At 37.4% G+C, this 16277-nt stretch overlaps 5 protein-coding genes across 5 annotated transcripts; 4 read left to right on the forward strand and 1 right to left on the reverse strand.

The window, feature by feature from the left end:
• Nucleotides 1–337: 337 nt before the first annotated feature.
• On the forward strand, nucleotides 338–3484 carry GCK72_016513 (uncharacterized protein; the record flags this gene model as incomplete). Its single annotated transcript, XM_003095693.2, has 6 exons — nucleotides 338–392; nucleotides 710–813; nucleotides 2123–2263; nucleotides 2312–2461; nucleotides 2889–3318; nucleotides 3363–3484. 6 exons carry the CDS (start codon nucleotides 338–340, stop codon nucleotides 3482–3484), a joined length of 1002 nt encoding a protein of 333 aa, XP_003095741.2.
• Nucleotides 3485–4876: 1392 nt separating this feature from the next.
• Nucleotides 4877–5794, forward strand: GCK72_016514 (uncharacterized protein; the record flags this gene model as incomplete). Its single annotated transcript, XM_053731541.1, has 3 exons — nucleotides 4877–4899; nucleotides 4984–5568; nucleotides 5620–5794. 3 exons carry the CDS (start codon nucleotides 4877–4879, stop codon nucleotides 5792–5794), a joined length of 783 nt encoding a protein of 260 aa, XP_053580454.1.
• Nucleotides 5795–6246: 452 nt separating this feature from the next.
• GCK72_016515 (uncharacterized protein) lies at nucleotides 6247–8003 on the forward strand (the record flags this gene model as incomplete). The annotated part of the gene is made up of 6 exons (XM_053731542.1): nucleotides 6247–6418; nucleotides 6471–6778; nucleotides 6826–7005; nucleotides 7092–7572; nucleotides 7623–7909; nucleotides 7953–8003. 6 exons carry the CDS (start codon nucleotides 6247–6249, stop codon nucleotides 8001–8003), a joined length of 1479 nt encoding a protein of 492 aa, XP_053580455.1.
• Nucleotides 8004–10196: 2193 nt separating this feature from the next.
• GCK72_016516 (uncharacterized protein) lies at nucleotides 10197–11489 on the reverse strand (the record flags this gene model as incomplete). Its single annotated transcript, XM_003095701.2, has 3 exons — nucleotides 10197–10401; nucleotides 10447–11361; nucleotides 11410–11489. The coding sequence occupies 3 exons, from the start codon at nucleotides 11487–11489 to the stop codon at nucleotides 10197–10199; spliced, it is 1200 nt and encodes a 399-aa protein (XP_003095749.2).
• Nucleotides 11490–15185: 3696 nt separating this feature from the next.
• On the forward strand, nucleotides 15186–15985 carry GCK72_016517 (uncharacterized protein; the record flags this gene model as incomplete). Its single annotated transcript, XM_053731543.1, has 2 exons — nucleotides 15186–15736; nucleotides 15781–15985. The coding sequence occupies 2 exons, from the start codon at nucleotides 15186–15188 to the stop codon at nucleotides 15983–15985; spliced, it is 756 nt and encodes a 251-aa protein (XP_053580456.1).
• Between the last annotated feature and the right edge of the window lie 292 nt (nucleotides 15986–16277).

The following is a 16277-nucleotide window of genomic DNA, read 5'->3' on the forward strand; positions in this document are numbered from 1 at the left end:
GTCACCTCAAGTCTCCGCCCACTTTCTTGCTCCGAGTGTCCACTAGTCCGTTTCCACGGGTAACCCTCTTCCGCTTGTCTTCCGCGAGCACTCTTAGAGCAGGTCCATTTCTTTCCGAAACAACTCGTTTTGTGTTATGAACCCCCTTGCAGATTTAGAATTCCTGGGTCTTTGGTCCCATTCTTTTTTTTTTTGGGGCGACTATAGTAGTCATTTTTGTTTTTTTTTTGTCGTAACCGAAAAATAATAATCCTCATGAGAATCTCTTGTTATCGATAACTATAAACCAGTGTTTTCAGATTCTGTCAGAAGACAACGGAAATTGGAAAAAGTAATAATGAGAGCTCGCTCAAGTTCTGTCACCGTGTTGTACGATAAGAGACATCGGAATGGTGAGTTGATTATGGTGGGGAACGATTGCTAGAGTGGGAGAGAAAACGCGCTCTACTGATAACGCTCTTCTCTCGCTATCCTCTTCAGGCTTATCATTGGAGCACACTTGCCGAATGGTGCGCTCCAATGTGATAAGGCGAGCGACGCAGAAACGCAGACTACGATAGTGTCTGTTTCTCTGCGCCTCTACGAACAACACGTTTCCTAGGTTTTTGTTTTATCGATAGAGCGCATGGTAAGTGCGCTCTAATGACAATCTTAGCATATCAGAGACACAGACAACGAGACTGTCTCACCAACAAGCTTATCATTCCAGGTGTCTCCCTGGACCGAAACAACAATTACGCCGCCCGTGAAGTTGAGAAGCAGCCCAGAATGGTTCACACCTCGTCGCGTCACGTCAACGAGGGATTTTTTGGGGTGAGTCAAGCTAATAATCTCACAAGACTAACATAATGGCGCACCGATAAGTACAACTATACACTTTTCGTATATATTTGCACTTTCTGAATGTCCATTCCCATTTCCGTCCACTCGTTTTTTTCTTCTTTTTCTTACTTCTCTCTTTTTAATTTTAACCTATTACTTTTTTGGTGCAAGACATAAAAAAAGAAGGGGGAGCCAGATGTTTCTGTTATTGCATCATATATATATATATGAAAGTGGCTGGTACGAAGACTAGTACGGAAATGGGAATAGGGGAGAGAGTCACCGGAAATGGTCCCAATAGGTAGTATGTTTTTTTGGGCGGAGATGATGTTGACTCATCGGCCGGGTGAACAATGTGAATAGAATAGTCTGGAACATTTTGAAATCATCGATCAGGTGTTGAATAGGAGGAGTATAGATGGACTTGAAAGGATGTCTGGAAATGTAGTTTTTATATATCATAGAAAACCAAAATTCGCACATAAGTTGTGAGTGTAAATTCAGATCCTTAGGGAGTACACGAAAGCGCCAAAGCTACGCCAGACACTGCAAACATGAAACTTTTACAGAGATTTTAACGCTGTGTCTCGGTGTCATAAATGACTAAGCTTTTGAAACATTTAAATGCATATTGTAGACTAATTCTAGCTCTGTATTTTTGTAGTTGATAACTTTTTGATAGCTCTTCACAATTTTGAGATAGGGAGGCTCAAAGACAGGCACTTGAAGCGGAGGGCGCAGAGAAGCGAGAGCGTCTGACTTCTCCGCGTCCTCTCTCTCCCTCTTATTTTCCGTAAGGCATCTTTGAAATCGTCTATCTCAAAAGCTGAAAGAGCTATAAACTGGTTAACAATTACAAAAATGGAGGCAAGCGAGAGATGCAAAGAAGTCAGACACTCTAGCCACTCTGCGTCTCTCTCCCTCTCGCTGTTGTCAACTACAAAAATTTAGATCTAGGTTTCATCTACATCGTTACACAATCTCTCAGTTCGCCATTTTCAATTTATCCTGCAAATTTCATCAGACCCATATTTTCCGCTTCACCGCAAGTGAACTATTCAACAAATATTTTACTTCTTCCCCCATTTCATTCATTCTTAAACGAACACTTTTTTTGAACGCTTCCGTCCCACTACTACCGCTACCACAACAATAATATGTCTATTCAATTCGTCTCAAGCGGGGAGGGGGGTTTATGCATAATGCAGTACACACATATTCCGGATAGTTACACAACAGATCATGTCACTAATGGAATATGTCTCACTTTCTTTTCCTCCCCAACCTTCCCCTCATTTAGGTCTCCAAATGGATTCAACGTGTTGACGGGCGTCAAGACATCGAAAAGCACTACGAGATTGGTGTTGTTATCGGGAAAGGCAACTTTTCGAGTGTCCATTTGACGAAACGAAAGGAGGATGGCACCAAGTGTGCGTTGAAGGTTCTCGAAACTATTTAATTAAAATTCCGTTGAATTGGTTTGTTGCAGCAAGTGGAGAAGCGTGCGATGCGCGGAAAATGCTTTTTTGTGGACAATGAAGTGGAGATGCTCTCGTTGATTCAACACGATCACATTATATCGATTATTGATGCGTTTAGTACGGAGAATCAGTACTTTATTGTTTTTGAGCATGCACAGGTATACAATAGTGGGGAGTCGTGAAGGCGTGGTCAACATACCGTAAAAATTCTAATAGAGGTGCCCCTAGCAGCAACGCCTCTTTAACGCGGTATAACGTTTTTTTAGAGGAGATATCAAAAAGTTGCCACCAGACAAAATATAGCTGAATGTTTATTAAATATTTCTTTAGTTGGAAAAATTTTAATAGCTCTCAAGGATGCTGAGATATCGTGCTCCAAACTCTCGGCAACTTTTCAACTAGGGGTTTCCTAACTTGAAATTTAAATTTCAGAAAAACAATTTACATGATTGAATATCTGAAATCTTAAGAGTTCTGAACCTGTTTTCAATATTTAGCTATATACTAGCTAACGTACATATTTAACATTAAAAATCCTTTCGAACAATTTGCTCAGATAACATAAACATTTTCCTCTAATTCCAGTACGGTGACCTCTACGAGACCATCCGCAAAAATGGGCGCATCGAGGAACCCGACGCCGCTATCATCACTCTCCAAGTGGCCTCTGCCCTCACTTATCTTCACGAGCGAAACGTCGTTCATCGAGATGTGAAACCTGAAAACTTACTCCTCGTCGACAAGTTCAGTGTGAAACTCTGCGATTTTGGACTGGCTTGTCACGTCCTGGGACCCCTCTACCGTATCTGCGGAACGCCTACATATTGTGCTCCAGAAGTTCTTCGAGAGACCGGATACTCAACTCTATGTGATATCTGGTCCCTTGGAGTTGTTCTGTATGTCATGTTAGTCGGTTATGCTCCGTTTCGTGCTCCAGATCAAACCAGATTGTTCAAACTTATAATGCAAGCGAAACCAAATATGGATATGCCAGAGTGGAAGGGTATTTCAATGAGTAAGACTATTCCTTAAAAAAATTCAACGAAAACCAAGTTTCAGAAGCAAAAGATCTAGTATCCCGTCTGATGAACAAAAGTGAGGATCGTCGTCCTCTTGCCTCACAAATCGTCTCTCATCCATGGATCGCTCCGTTCACAATGGACAATATTGACGACGAATGAATTTTAATTTTAAGTGTTTTTGCGGACCCGGTGTTCAAATGTCTTTCTCCTTTGTGACTTTTTCTTTTTCGGAAATAAAAATGTACAGTCTTATGACCAATTCGGGAGCGGGAGATAGAAATGCAGAACTGAGCCATACCTGCTCGTATTAAAACTGGAACGAGCTAGAATTGGTCAAATTAGAATTGTAACCGATATCAACCACGAAATATGTACACGCCTCCTCACAATTGAGAAATCAGAATCCAGGATTGCTGTTTAGATGTCTCCCAGTTTTTATACAGCCGTACTGATTCGAATGGTTCCCGGGGAAAAAAATAGGTACATTTTCTTGATGAAGGATACGATTCGTTAAATCCACCAAATATACCGTAAAAACTGTATTAGAGCGACACCTTTAATAGAACGACACCTCTAATAGAACGACAGCAAAATTAAGCTCGAAAAATAGAGCGACAGCCTCTAATAGACCGACACCCTTTTCAAAACTACTGTAGTTCCGCAGACAGAAGCGGCCGTGGTATGTATTTTCGACAATTTCTTTGTTTATTTTTTGGGTATTTTCGTTGTTTTTCTCTCTCTCAAGAGGATAGCGACGAATCTCTAAATTCTAATTGATTTCTTTCATTTTTCTACAAACTTTTTTCCCTGTTGATCTTGCTTTTTTCTGTTATTCTTGACAATAAACTTTATGAAAATGTATGAAAACGTCGTTCGAAAAATACAACGACAGCCTCTAGTAGAACGACAGCCTCTAATAGAACGACAACAAAAACCTGTTCGAAAAATAGAGCGACATGTCGCTCTAATACAGTTTTTACGGTATAAATCGACATTCCAATTCCAAAAATGTCACTATTTGTTTATTCTAAACAATGTTAACTACAAGTTTCGGCACCGCCTAGCACATATCTGACATCGATTTCCATTCGCTAGTCCGTATCTTAACGACATAAAATATTTACATTTTCCGAACGTATTCCGAACGACAGCTGTTCCCATTCACTTTCGAACTTTGCGCAGTTTAGAACTTTTATTACAACCACGTCGACTCACACACCACAGACCTCCTCTCGCAGTTAATTCCGATCCATTCCCCTTTTTCTTTTCTCCTCAGAAATGAAACTTCTTACTTTCCCTACCCTGATTCTAAAAGAGATATTTGAGAACCTCACTTTGGAACAACTATCTATATTAGCATTCTGCTCGAAACGGACAACATTTTCAATTCGGGCAATACAACTATTCCGGCTCAAAAATTTCAAATCTATATATTATAAAATAACATCTGAAGGAGAAATTATCATCCGCTCAAACACTCCCCATTTCAATATTTCATTATCGCCACGAACTTATAGAGACGACGATTTTGTTCAAGTAGAGGTTTTCGGAATGAAACATGAAATTGACTGTTGGTAAGCTTTGAGGTGTCTTAATTTGAGTAATATTTTCATTTTTTAAATGCTAGTTTTTATCCTCAATTCAATTTCACATTTCAGTTTGAAAGCGTCCAATCTTGCGCCGAAATACGTGTACAGCAAGAAGGACTTATCGTTTATTGTGGAACATATTCATGCTCACATTCATCGATTACTTGGATCTACAATTTACTATTACATGGAATCATATGCTGATAAATTGGCTGCAAGACTTGAGAACATCAAATGCAGTAATATAATTGTACCTATTGGAACGTCTCTCATTGATTTGAAAGCGTTTTTCGATGGATCTCCAAAACAGGAATTTATGCGGATTCATGGGGATTTGAATGGGAAATTGACAAAGAACTCTGCACTATTTACAACTGAATATCTGGAAATCAATTGCTCAAAATCTCATGGAGATGATATATTGCTTGGCTTCAAAGGAATATCGATTCGTTTCCAGGACACTATGTTCCATGCTTCTACTATCACTCGGTTTTTGAACGCTTGGAAATCAGGAAAAGGATTTCACAATTTGAAATTTCTCTCAATTACTGGTATACCTGAAAAATGTCTCGACAAGAAGAAGCTCGCTGAAAATGTAGAAATCAAAACGTGGCACCCACCTGAGGAAATGCTAGAGCTGGAATGGAAGGAAAGGTAAGTTACGTTTTTTTACAAAGTGTAATATCCTCAAAATCTTTTTTACAGAAAATATAAAAGTGCTGATGGCTCTTGGATCTGGGAAGACAGAAGTTTCAGCTCAAATCAATATCTGACTAGAACGAGTGACGGAGAAGGAGCTTCCGTCAGAGTTACAATGTTCTCATTCGATTTTGCGGTTTGGAGTGCACTAGAGAATCTAGAAGTCATTGAAAATATTTGAATAGTTTTAGCATTATTTTTACTCAATCACACTTTTATGATTACAAATTAAGAGGTACATTTGATATATATATTTGAACTATTTCATATTGCTCTAAGTTTTGAATTTGTTTACTTTTACGTTTTTTTCAAACTATTTGCATTTACCTTTTTGAAGAATATTTGTATAAAAAACTTAATGAACACATTTTTGGTCAAAACATTCATATTAATTCAAAGCGACCAATAAAAAAACAATTTAACAAAACCACTGTTCTATGATGTCCACCCCCTGATCTTATCAGTATTTCTCAAGACGTCAACGACCTCCCACCACCAGTTGAGAATCGTATCGCTACAAAACGACTACAATGGGTAGACTGTGACAGGGTAGAGTTTTTAGTCTGTGTGACTTTTAGTTCGTATAAATAGGAGACTGATTCGCATTATAAAACATTCCTTCTCTCTGCTGAGATGGCTCTTATTATTCCTATCATTTTCACTCTGGTGCTCCTGTTGATTGTGAAAAGTTACAAGAGAATAGTGTGGATCTTCAAAGTTAATGAATATGGAAAAAGACTCCCTGGCCCTCCGACACAATCATTATTTGGAAATGTTGGAAGCTTTGCTGATAAGGATACTATTCGTAAGTAACATAGTTTTTTTTTACATCGCTCTCTATATTAATTTGTATTCAGAAATGCTAGATTACATAGTGGAAACTGCAAATGAGTATCGTAAAAAAGGAGAAAAAATAATGAGACTTCAATTCATTGGAAAGTTACTTGTACTACCATTAGACGGTAAAACTGCTCAGACAATGCTCCAATCGACAACTGAACTGGATAAAGGCGATGATTATGAGTTTCCAAGGGCGTGGCTGGGTAGAAGCGTACTATTGGATGGATACGGAGAAAGGTGGAAGAGTCATCGGAAACTGGTGACGCCTACTTTCCACTTTGCGAAGTTGGAAGGATATTTGGAGGTTTTCAATCGGGAGACAAAGGTTTTTGTAGTTTCATTATGCACATAGTTTTATAAATTTTCTTTCAGGTTATGATTGACCTACTCGAGAATTATGCAACATCTGGTGAAACTGTTGACCTATTCCATTATATCAAACGATGTACTTTGGACGTGATTTGTGGAACTGCGATGGGGATTACTGTAGATGCACAACATAATCCAACTCATCCTTATGTGGAAGCAGTAGAAGGATTTAATAAGTTATCGGTGAGTTATGAAGTTGCGAAAGTGCAACAGAGCGCACATGCTACCCCTTCTTTCAGGCCACCCACTCTATGAAAGCCCATCTCCAGGTCGATTTCATCTTTTGGCTCCTCGGATACCAGAAACAAAAGGACGACTACGTCCAAACAATGAAAAAGTTCACTGGAGATGTAACTGCTGAACGGAGAGCTGCCTTGGCGTCTGGAGAAGTTGAGCAACACTCATCGAAACGAGATATGAACTTCCTCGATATTCTTCTGTGTAGCAATGAAACAAAAGACTGGACAGAGGAAGATATTCGAGAGGAAGTAGACACTTTCATGTTCGCTGGACATGACACAACTGCCACCTCGTTCTCGTGGCTCTGCTGGAATCTGGCACATAATCCGGATATTCAAGAGAAAGTTTATGAAGAGATAATTGGGATTTTTGGAGAGAATCCGGAAGGAGATGTGACATCGGAGGATCTAAAAAAGTTGGATTACACTGAGAGAGTGTTGAAGGAATCAAAGCGGAGAATCGCACCAGTTCCAGTGGTTCAAAGGAAATTGAGGGAGGATATGGAAATTGGTTAGTGTGAAATGTATTTTTTGTTTGAAATATTACAGCTAAAATTTCAGGTGGCCACAAAATCCCAGCTGGAGTCAATGTATCCATCTCCCCATCTATTTTCCATTGCAACCCTGAAGTCTTCCCGAACCCTGAAACATTCGATCCAGATCGCTTCCTTCCTGAAAACATGGACAAGCGAAACGCCTACGACTACATCCCGTTCTCAGCTGGTTTGCGTAATTGTGTCGGTCAGAAGTTTGCTCAACTCAATGAAAAAGTCTTGTTGATTCATATGTTGAAGAATTATAGAATTGAGCCAATGTTGGGATTCATGGGCACGAGACCGACTATGGAGGTAGGGTGACTGTTTGTGTCCTAGAGTGATGAGTGATTTTCAGATTGTATCGAAGCCATCAAATGGAATTCCTGTAAAGTTGATTAAGCGGTGATTTGGAGAAGAAATGCTATCGAGATAACTGTTTTTTTTCCTGAATTTTTTCAAATAAATCAAATGTATCATGCACTTTATACTTCAATCGGAAATTTGTGATTGGTAGCGTCAGGAAATACGGTAAAATGTGTGAAAGAATGGAACTGCTTATCTTAAAATTCAACGTTTCTCGTTAAAAAATTACAGGAATTAGAACTGCGCACAACTCCCTGTTGGTTTTACGCGTTTCAGCTCGCGAAATTTTTCTTGTCGAAACTTTCTTTTTCACGGTATAAAACAATAGGCTCTTTACAAAAACATACTGTCTTCTACAACGTTCAAAATCATTTTGTATTTGTCAGCCTTCGCGTCTGGTGTTGTTGCTCCAAAATTGGAGTGACTCCAAGATGCTCCATGAATCTACTGGGCTCAGGTATTTTTTGGCGAGTGTTGGGCTATGAAAATAAGCCATGTGGCCATTAATCTAAAAAGATCTACAAAGATCCGTCGAACAAACACGAACAAACAAGACTTTACTCTTCTTTTTTTCCTTCAATTCTTGTCAAATTTCAGCTTAAAGGAGGACTGAAGTCATATTTTTTATTTCATATTATGATACTTCAGAAAATTCTGAGCAACTTTCATCATTGGAGCATATGCTAAAAATTGCCCAAAATGCCACAATTCCCGTTCTCCTGACTCAAAAGGAGCCTTCGTGGAAGAGTTTTCTCACGCGAGTTTTGTCCACCGTGTTGTATTTTTTCTTTTTTTTGGTGTATAAATTGAAAAAACACGACAATTTGTTGAAAAAAAACGTGGAAACGAGGAATTGAGAATTATTTTTGTCCGAGAGGACTACACGGTGGACAAAACTCGCGTGGAAAAACTCTTCCACGAAGGCTCCTTTCGAGTCAGGAGAACGGGAATTGTGGCGTTTAGAGCGATTTTTAGCATATTCTCCAATGATGAAAGTTTCTTAGAATTTTCTGAAGTATCATAATCTGAAATAAAAATATGAAAAATATGAATTCAGTCCTCCTTTAGAAAACAGGCTCATATAGCCATCACTATCTTACCGGTGGTAAAATTTCATTATTCAACTGCGAAGGCGTCGGAGTGTTCAGTGCTCTCATTATGGGCATTGAAATAAAAGGAATGAAATTGGGTTCGTTGGAAAACTGGTCCAAAGGTAAACTGGATTGCACTGGTTCTGTTGTCTAAAACAATTTACTTATTGAATGAAATCGAGAGAATTAAATAGCAGACTATTGAAAGGTTGTTTTCGATGTTAAGAATCAAAAATTATGTCGATTGATACTAACGAAACAACTCGTTAGTTTCTCCTTGAGAACTGCTATTAAAATCAAAGGTTTGATCTTGATTAGAATGCACTTGTTCATATTTATTGTCATCAAGTCAGAAAGAGATCAATTTGCGCAACATGTATCTCGAACGAAAGATCAAAGTGATGATTGAACTTTCTGTCAGAACTTTGGGTTGTTATTCTTTGAAATTGTGTGGGAAAAATAAAGAATTCTCGGCAGGAAAAAAAAAGAAAATCGAAAAATGAATTAACAATCAGACACTCACTTAAAATTAGAGGGTGTCCTTTTCAAAATTGGTGTTTTTACATCTCAAAAATTTAAATTCCTCGGTTTCGTCTGCGAGAAACGTCATTCGGATTAGAGAATCCAAAATTTTTCTCACCAACTCCGGGTGTATGTACTTTGATATAATCCGAGATTAACAAGAATTGAAAGGCTAACTTTAGTCTATTCATAGTTGATTGAGATCTCTCAAGTGGATTAAAAAAAATCTGGTTTTTTGCAACGTATGTAGTTTATTAATAACCTATTACATCCTAAAAGAACCTTCTGACTCATTCTCTTGAGATTAATACTCTGGAAAGGGGATGTGCGGGATGGGAATGAAGGCCGAATGCTCTTTTTAGTTCATCATAGATTAATTCGAGATGAATCACAGCGGGGTATCAAATTCAGAAAATACATGAACGTGGAGACAAAATGAGTCGTTTTCTTCAATGTTTTTAATAATTCATTTTTAAAACTGCACGGTCTCCCACACAGCGAAAAAGAACTGCAAAAAAACGTGAAGCCTATTTTTTCATGTTTTAATTCAATTCTTCTTGTTTATGGAGTGAATGGATTGTTTTCGATTTAAAAATGTTGACAACGTGATACGGTTGAAACTTTCATGACTGGTATAAATGAGGAAAAACTATAACGTTTTCTTCAACTTCCATAAAGATAAAAAAAGTTCCAAATGAAGTTCCCTCCAGAGAAAGTACTCCAATTGTTCCATCAGCACGACGAAGAAAGTATCGCGTAGTCTTTGTTTCTTCAATTGGATAGCCATCATATGTTTCTTCTTCCCTATGTATTCGAATATTAGAAAAGCTGTAAAAAAGATAATGCCAACTGATAAAAGCTGAAACCACTAACCTTCCCATCGCATCCAATTCATTGAAGCAGTCATCAATATCAACAGTCTCAGCATACTTTATCATGCTGACTCTCCATTTTGGAGTCCATCCGCTACTCCATTTCTCAAACAATGACTTTAAGTGAATCTTCGTGAAAGTTGACTCATTTAAAATGATAAGAAAAGGATCAATCTCGAGTAGTTGATCAAAACTGATCCAATGAGAATGTTGAACTTTCAGAAAGTTCAGCTTGTTCCGCAAATACTCTGATCGAAATTTGAACTCAGAAGTCGGTTTCATGATGAGTTTCAACTTGATTTTGGCCTCTTGACGTTGAAGAATTGAATCAACAACCTCATCATCTTCTGGTGTATTCCAGTATTTTCCAATAAGTGTCAATGATTTGACAGCTGTTTTGTTTTCGTGGTCACTGTAGTAAAAATCGATAATTCTCTCGTTTTCCTCCCGTATGAAATCTTGGAAATGAAGTTCAATTGTCCACAATGATACGTTGAGAATATCAGATAAATGTTGAATAAATGAGTTCGTATTCGACCATTGATCTTCTTCTGATGTGAATAATTGGAGAGAGTGTTCTGATGTCGTATCATCTTCAGTTGGAATCCAGGTGTTTATAAATAAATCATTTGTCACTCTTGTATAAGCAGCTTTACAGCTCGCTTGCTCTTTTTTACGGAAAAAGGTTTTGAACTTTTGTAGAAAGTTTTTTCCTGGTGGGATATTATTGATTTTTGGAAAACATTCCAGTTTGAATACCCACTCTAAACGTGGATGGTAATCAAACTTCAAACGAATTTCTTTGTTCAATGAGAATTTTAATGTGAATTCCTTTGTTCCATTCTTACATTCCATTTGACTTCGTGCAGACTTGCACACCATTTTACTTTTCTTACTGCACAGTGAAATGGCAACTCTAAATTCAAAAAAGAATTACAATTTACAACATTGGAATAAAACTCACAATTCAAAAGGAGTCATCAATTTCAGAATTCGATTCAAAACAAGCATTGGAAGCAGGAATAAAGGGAATTCAGATGTCATTCTATGTTGCTGGAAGAGAGGTGGAAAAGAATAAGAGGTAGCGAAGATCGAAGAGGGGAACGGGTTAAGTGTCAGTTGTCACTGTGCAATGGATTGGAGACGTAGAAGATTAGAAATGTGTGCTTTGGATAGACCCCCCGGGGGGAAGCCAGTTGGTTTTGAGGTAACTGCTGGCTCATGGGATGAAGGGTTTGATGAATGGAGAGAAGAGAAGACGTTCTATTTGTTCAAGAGGATTACTTACATTCCCGATTCCATGGGCTCGTAAAAGCTAGATACTTCAATTAGGTTAATAGTTACAGCAAAATTAATAGTTACCCCAAAGAATGCGACACATGCAATTGTGAGAACTGTGCCGAGCAAATACTGACTCGTCAAGGAAGTTGACTTGCCGTATGCGTTGCGGATTCTCTATAAATTTGCATATGGTTTCGAATGTGCTCTTTTCTATGATAATGAGGGAAAAGATCAAATTTTTAAAAATCGACTTTCCAACCGAAAATTCTTTAAAACCAAACAACATTGAGATGAGATAGAGTTTCAAAACTTCTGGAAAATAATTCAGAATTCTAGAATTTTTTTTAATTTCACCCGTTTGCATAGTTTAAATCTCGAATTGAAGTTCAGATGGGACTATATAAATGTAAGATGAATTGATTCTCTCGAAACCCAGAAAAGTCTCTAAAATTTTTTTTTTGAAAAATCTGAAAAAATCCAGCTTTGCGTTAAATCTGATTTTCAATTCGAACATTTTTTGAAAATTTTTTATATTTCGAAAATTGACTAAAATCTGAAACTTGTAAAGAAAAAAAGAAAGACAGAAAGAAAAATACAAAGAAAATACATTGAAAAAATGTCAAATGAAAGTCGTATGCGGGCAAAAAGTGTGAAATCTTAGGAATAGATATTTGCATGACTGTCAGTTGAACTATCGTGAGGCTATTGTTTTTCTGAAGTGTTTTCACGAAAAACCTTTGAAAACAATTCGATATTTTGTTTAGCATCCAAGCATATGTCAAACATTCCTATATTATCGTTTTCCAGAGAAAATACACACACTAAACCATCATTGCGACGAAAATAATATTGAATCACAGGGGATTGTGCATATACTTTCTCTACTCGGCTCATTTGAAGATCAGAGATTCTGTAAGAAATTATAACGATGACAAGGTTTTAAAAGCGTCATTTGCCTACCGTTCAGTAATAATCAAGTCATTGACACATTCATCAACATCCACATTTTCACAAAATTCGATTGTAACCATTTGCCATTTTGGAATCCAACCATTATTCCATTTTTCAATCAATAATTTGAAATGATTGCTTGTGAGCAATGAGCTGTATAAAAAAACAGCAAATGATGCAATTTCAAGAAATTGACTGAAATGAATCCAATGAGCGTGTCGCGATTCAAATAAATTTGGATTGTTCCGAACGTATTCAGTTCTGAATTTGAACTCAGAAGTAGGCTTGAAAAGAAGTTTCAACATTTTTTTGACTTTTTGACGGCGAAGAAGAGAGTCAACAACCTGGTCGTCTTCAGCTGTATTCCAGTGTTTTCCGGTGAGAGTCAGTGAGTGTATACCTTGTCTTTTTTCTCGGTCAAGGCAATAAAAATCAATAATCCTTTCGTTGTCTTCTTGTGTAAAGTTTTGGAAATAAAGGTCAATGGTGGCCAGGGGTGCATTGAAAATATCCGAAAGATGAGAGATGAATAGATTCATAATTAAAATGTGATATTCTTCTGATGTGTAAAATTGGAGAGAGAATTCTGATAGTGATTCATTTTCAGTTGGAATCCAGGAAGTTAAAAACAATTCATTCATTACTCTTGTGTAAATAGGCTTCAAGTTTTCCTGCTCATTTCTTCGAAACAGTGATAGAAACTTTTGTAGAACATTTTTCCTTGGAGAAATATTATCGATTATTGGAAAATAATCTATTTTGAATATCCATTCCACTTTTGGATAGTAGTCAAACTTCAAACGAATCTCTTTGTTTAATGAAAACTTTAATATGAATTCCTTTGCCGACTTTTTACATTGTAATTGACTTCGTGCAGACCTGCACAGCGCTTTACTTTTCTTACTGCACAGAGAAATGGCAACTCTAAATTAAAAAAAGAACAAATTATTGGACATAATCTTATAATGAAACTCACAATTCAATCGGAGTCACCAATTTCAGAATTCGATTCAAAACAAGCATTGGAAGCAGGAATAAAGGGAATTCAGATGACATTCTATGTTGCTGGAAGAGAGATGGAAAAGACTGGGAGGTAGCGAAGATCGAAGAGGGGAACGGGTCAAGTGCCAGTTGTCACTGTGCAATGGATTGGAGACGGAGAAGATTAGAAATGTGTGCTTTGGAGAGACCACCAGGGGGGAAACCAGTTGGTTTTGAGGTAATTGTTCAAGAAAATTACTCACATTCCCGATTCCATGAGCTTGTCAAATCTAGATGCTTAAATTAGGCTAACAGTTACATTACTAGTCATAAAGAATGCGACTTTCGCAGTTTTTAGTGGAAAATACTCAAAATTTTTGTAAGTGGGCCCATAACTGTAACTAGGCCCATAACTGTAACTATCCTACCACTCCTCATCTTTCTGTTATAACTCCCTTTGACTCTCATTCCCGGTGTCTATTAACTTCAGTTAGTGGTGGAGCTACTCACAGGGTAGCAGTAAATGCGAAAAGCTATTTTATTCTCAAAATAGTTTTTCGCTAACTTTTCTGCTACCTTGTCAATAGGCCCATAACTTTTATTATCCTACTTTCTGCTATACCTCCCGTTACTCCCATTCCCGGTTGTCGAATAAGTGGCCTGTCCCTTCGTCACAAAATAAATCATTCAAGTGTAGCGGAGTCACTGATTGTCTCACAATGTTGATTGCTCATAAAGAATATACCTGAGAAGTGGAACTTCATTTTTGTAGTTGACAACTTCTTTGTCTGCGCATATACTAACAAGTTACAGGCAACAAATTGAACATTTCCTCTCCATTCATCAAACCCTTTATCCCATGAGCCAGAAATCACCTCAAAACCAACAGAATCCCCCTCCCCGGATGGTCTATCCAAAGCACACATTTCTAATCTTCTACGTCTCCAATATATTGTACAGTGACACCTGACACTTGACCCGTTCCCCTCCTCGTTCTTCTCTACTTCTTATTCTTTCCCATCTCTCTTCCATCAATACAGAATGTCATCTGAATTCCATTTATTTCTGCTTCCAATGCTTGTTTTGAATCGAGTTCTGAAATTGATGACTCCTTTTGAATTGTGAGTTTTATTCCAATGTTGTTAATTGTAATTCTCTTCTGAATTTAGAGTTGCCATTTCCCTGTGCAGTAAGAAAAGTAAAATGGTGTGCAAGTCTGCACGAAGTCAAATGGAATGTAAAAAAGGGACAAATATGTTTTTGCTAAAATTTTCCTCCAACAAAGAGATCCGACTCAAGTTCGACTATCATATGGAAATTCAATGGGTTTTTAAAATTGAATGGGCTTTGAAAAGAAACCAAAACTTACCACGAAAATATATCCTACGCAGGTTTTTATCAATATTTCGTAAAACGCCGCAAGAGATCAATACAACAACTTTTTCACAACTTGGGACCAATTTTATTGTGCCTGATTGGATTCCAACTGAGGAAAATTCAGAAGTATCTCTTAAATTGTACACCTCGATGGATAGTGGATATGCTGATGTAAACACATTCATTCTCTATTTATCTGATGTTTTCAATACTGGACTGACTGATTTTGAACTTCATTACCATGACTTTAATCGGGAAGACAATGAGAAAATAATCGATTTTTACTTTCGCAATTCCGAAAACAAGAAATCAGTGCGATCATTATCTCTGGTTGGAGCACATCCAAATACTTCAGAAGATGATGAGCTTATTGATTTAATTCTTTGTCGTCAAGATGCCAGTTGTAGATTGAAGCTCTCCATGGAACACACCTCTAACTTCAAATTCAAAACTGAATACTTTCGAAACACGCCAATATTAGTGGAACTCCACGATTCTTCCTGGATAAGTTTCGATCAATTTCTTGAAATGGAATCTTATACTATCGCCTTGTATCGCTCGACATTCAAAATCCCTCATTTCAAGTTATTGATTGAAAAATGGAACAGTGGATGGACACCTAAATGGAGAGTGATAATGGTGGAATCTAGTGAGGAAGTGAACATTGACGAGTGTGTCAGCGAATTGGTTGCTTTGGGACGGTGAGTGGTTTCAAATTTTATCAACGTTCAACATATGTTTCCAGTTTCTCCGAAGTTCAAGTAGAAAGATCTGAAGTCAAAGATGAATATTCTGATGGAGAAGTATCACAAAGAATCATTTACAAGATTCACCGATCAGATAAAGCAGTTGGGCAGATCATTGTGGAGAACAGTTTTATGTTTTCGTTGTATGTCATGATTGATTCTGAGAAAAACTCGCGATTGTACCCACAATTGTTCTTGTCATGATAAATAACTTTTACTTATATTTGTGCAGAATCTCTCCCTCTCTTTCTTCCTCTCTTTCTCCCATTTTTTTTCAAACTTTCAAATTGCCGTTAAAATTTTTTATCACTTTCTCTTTTCAACTTGGCCTCGTGAGGTTTCTAGTTTTAATTCTAAACACTATTTGTTTCATTTCCCAGTCAATAAAAAAAATAATAAAATAAGTTTCTTCAAACTTTATGTCTCCAACTGTCCAGTCATTCCAAAAATGCTCGATTTGAAAAAATAATATAAAAACGCTTTAAAACAGAGTAAA

The sequence above is a fragment of the Caenorhabditis remanei genome, chromosome V, assembly GCF_010183535.1.
Source record: "Caenorhabditis remanei strain PX506 chromosome V, whole genome shotgun sequence".
Classification (NCBI taxonomy): Eukaryota; Metazoa; Nematoda; class Chromadorea; order Rhabditida; family Rhabditidae; genus Caenorhabditis; species Caenorhabditis remanei.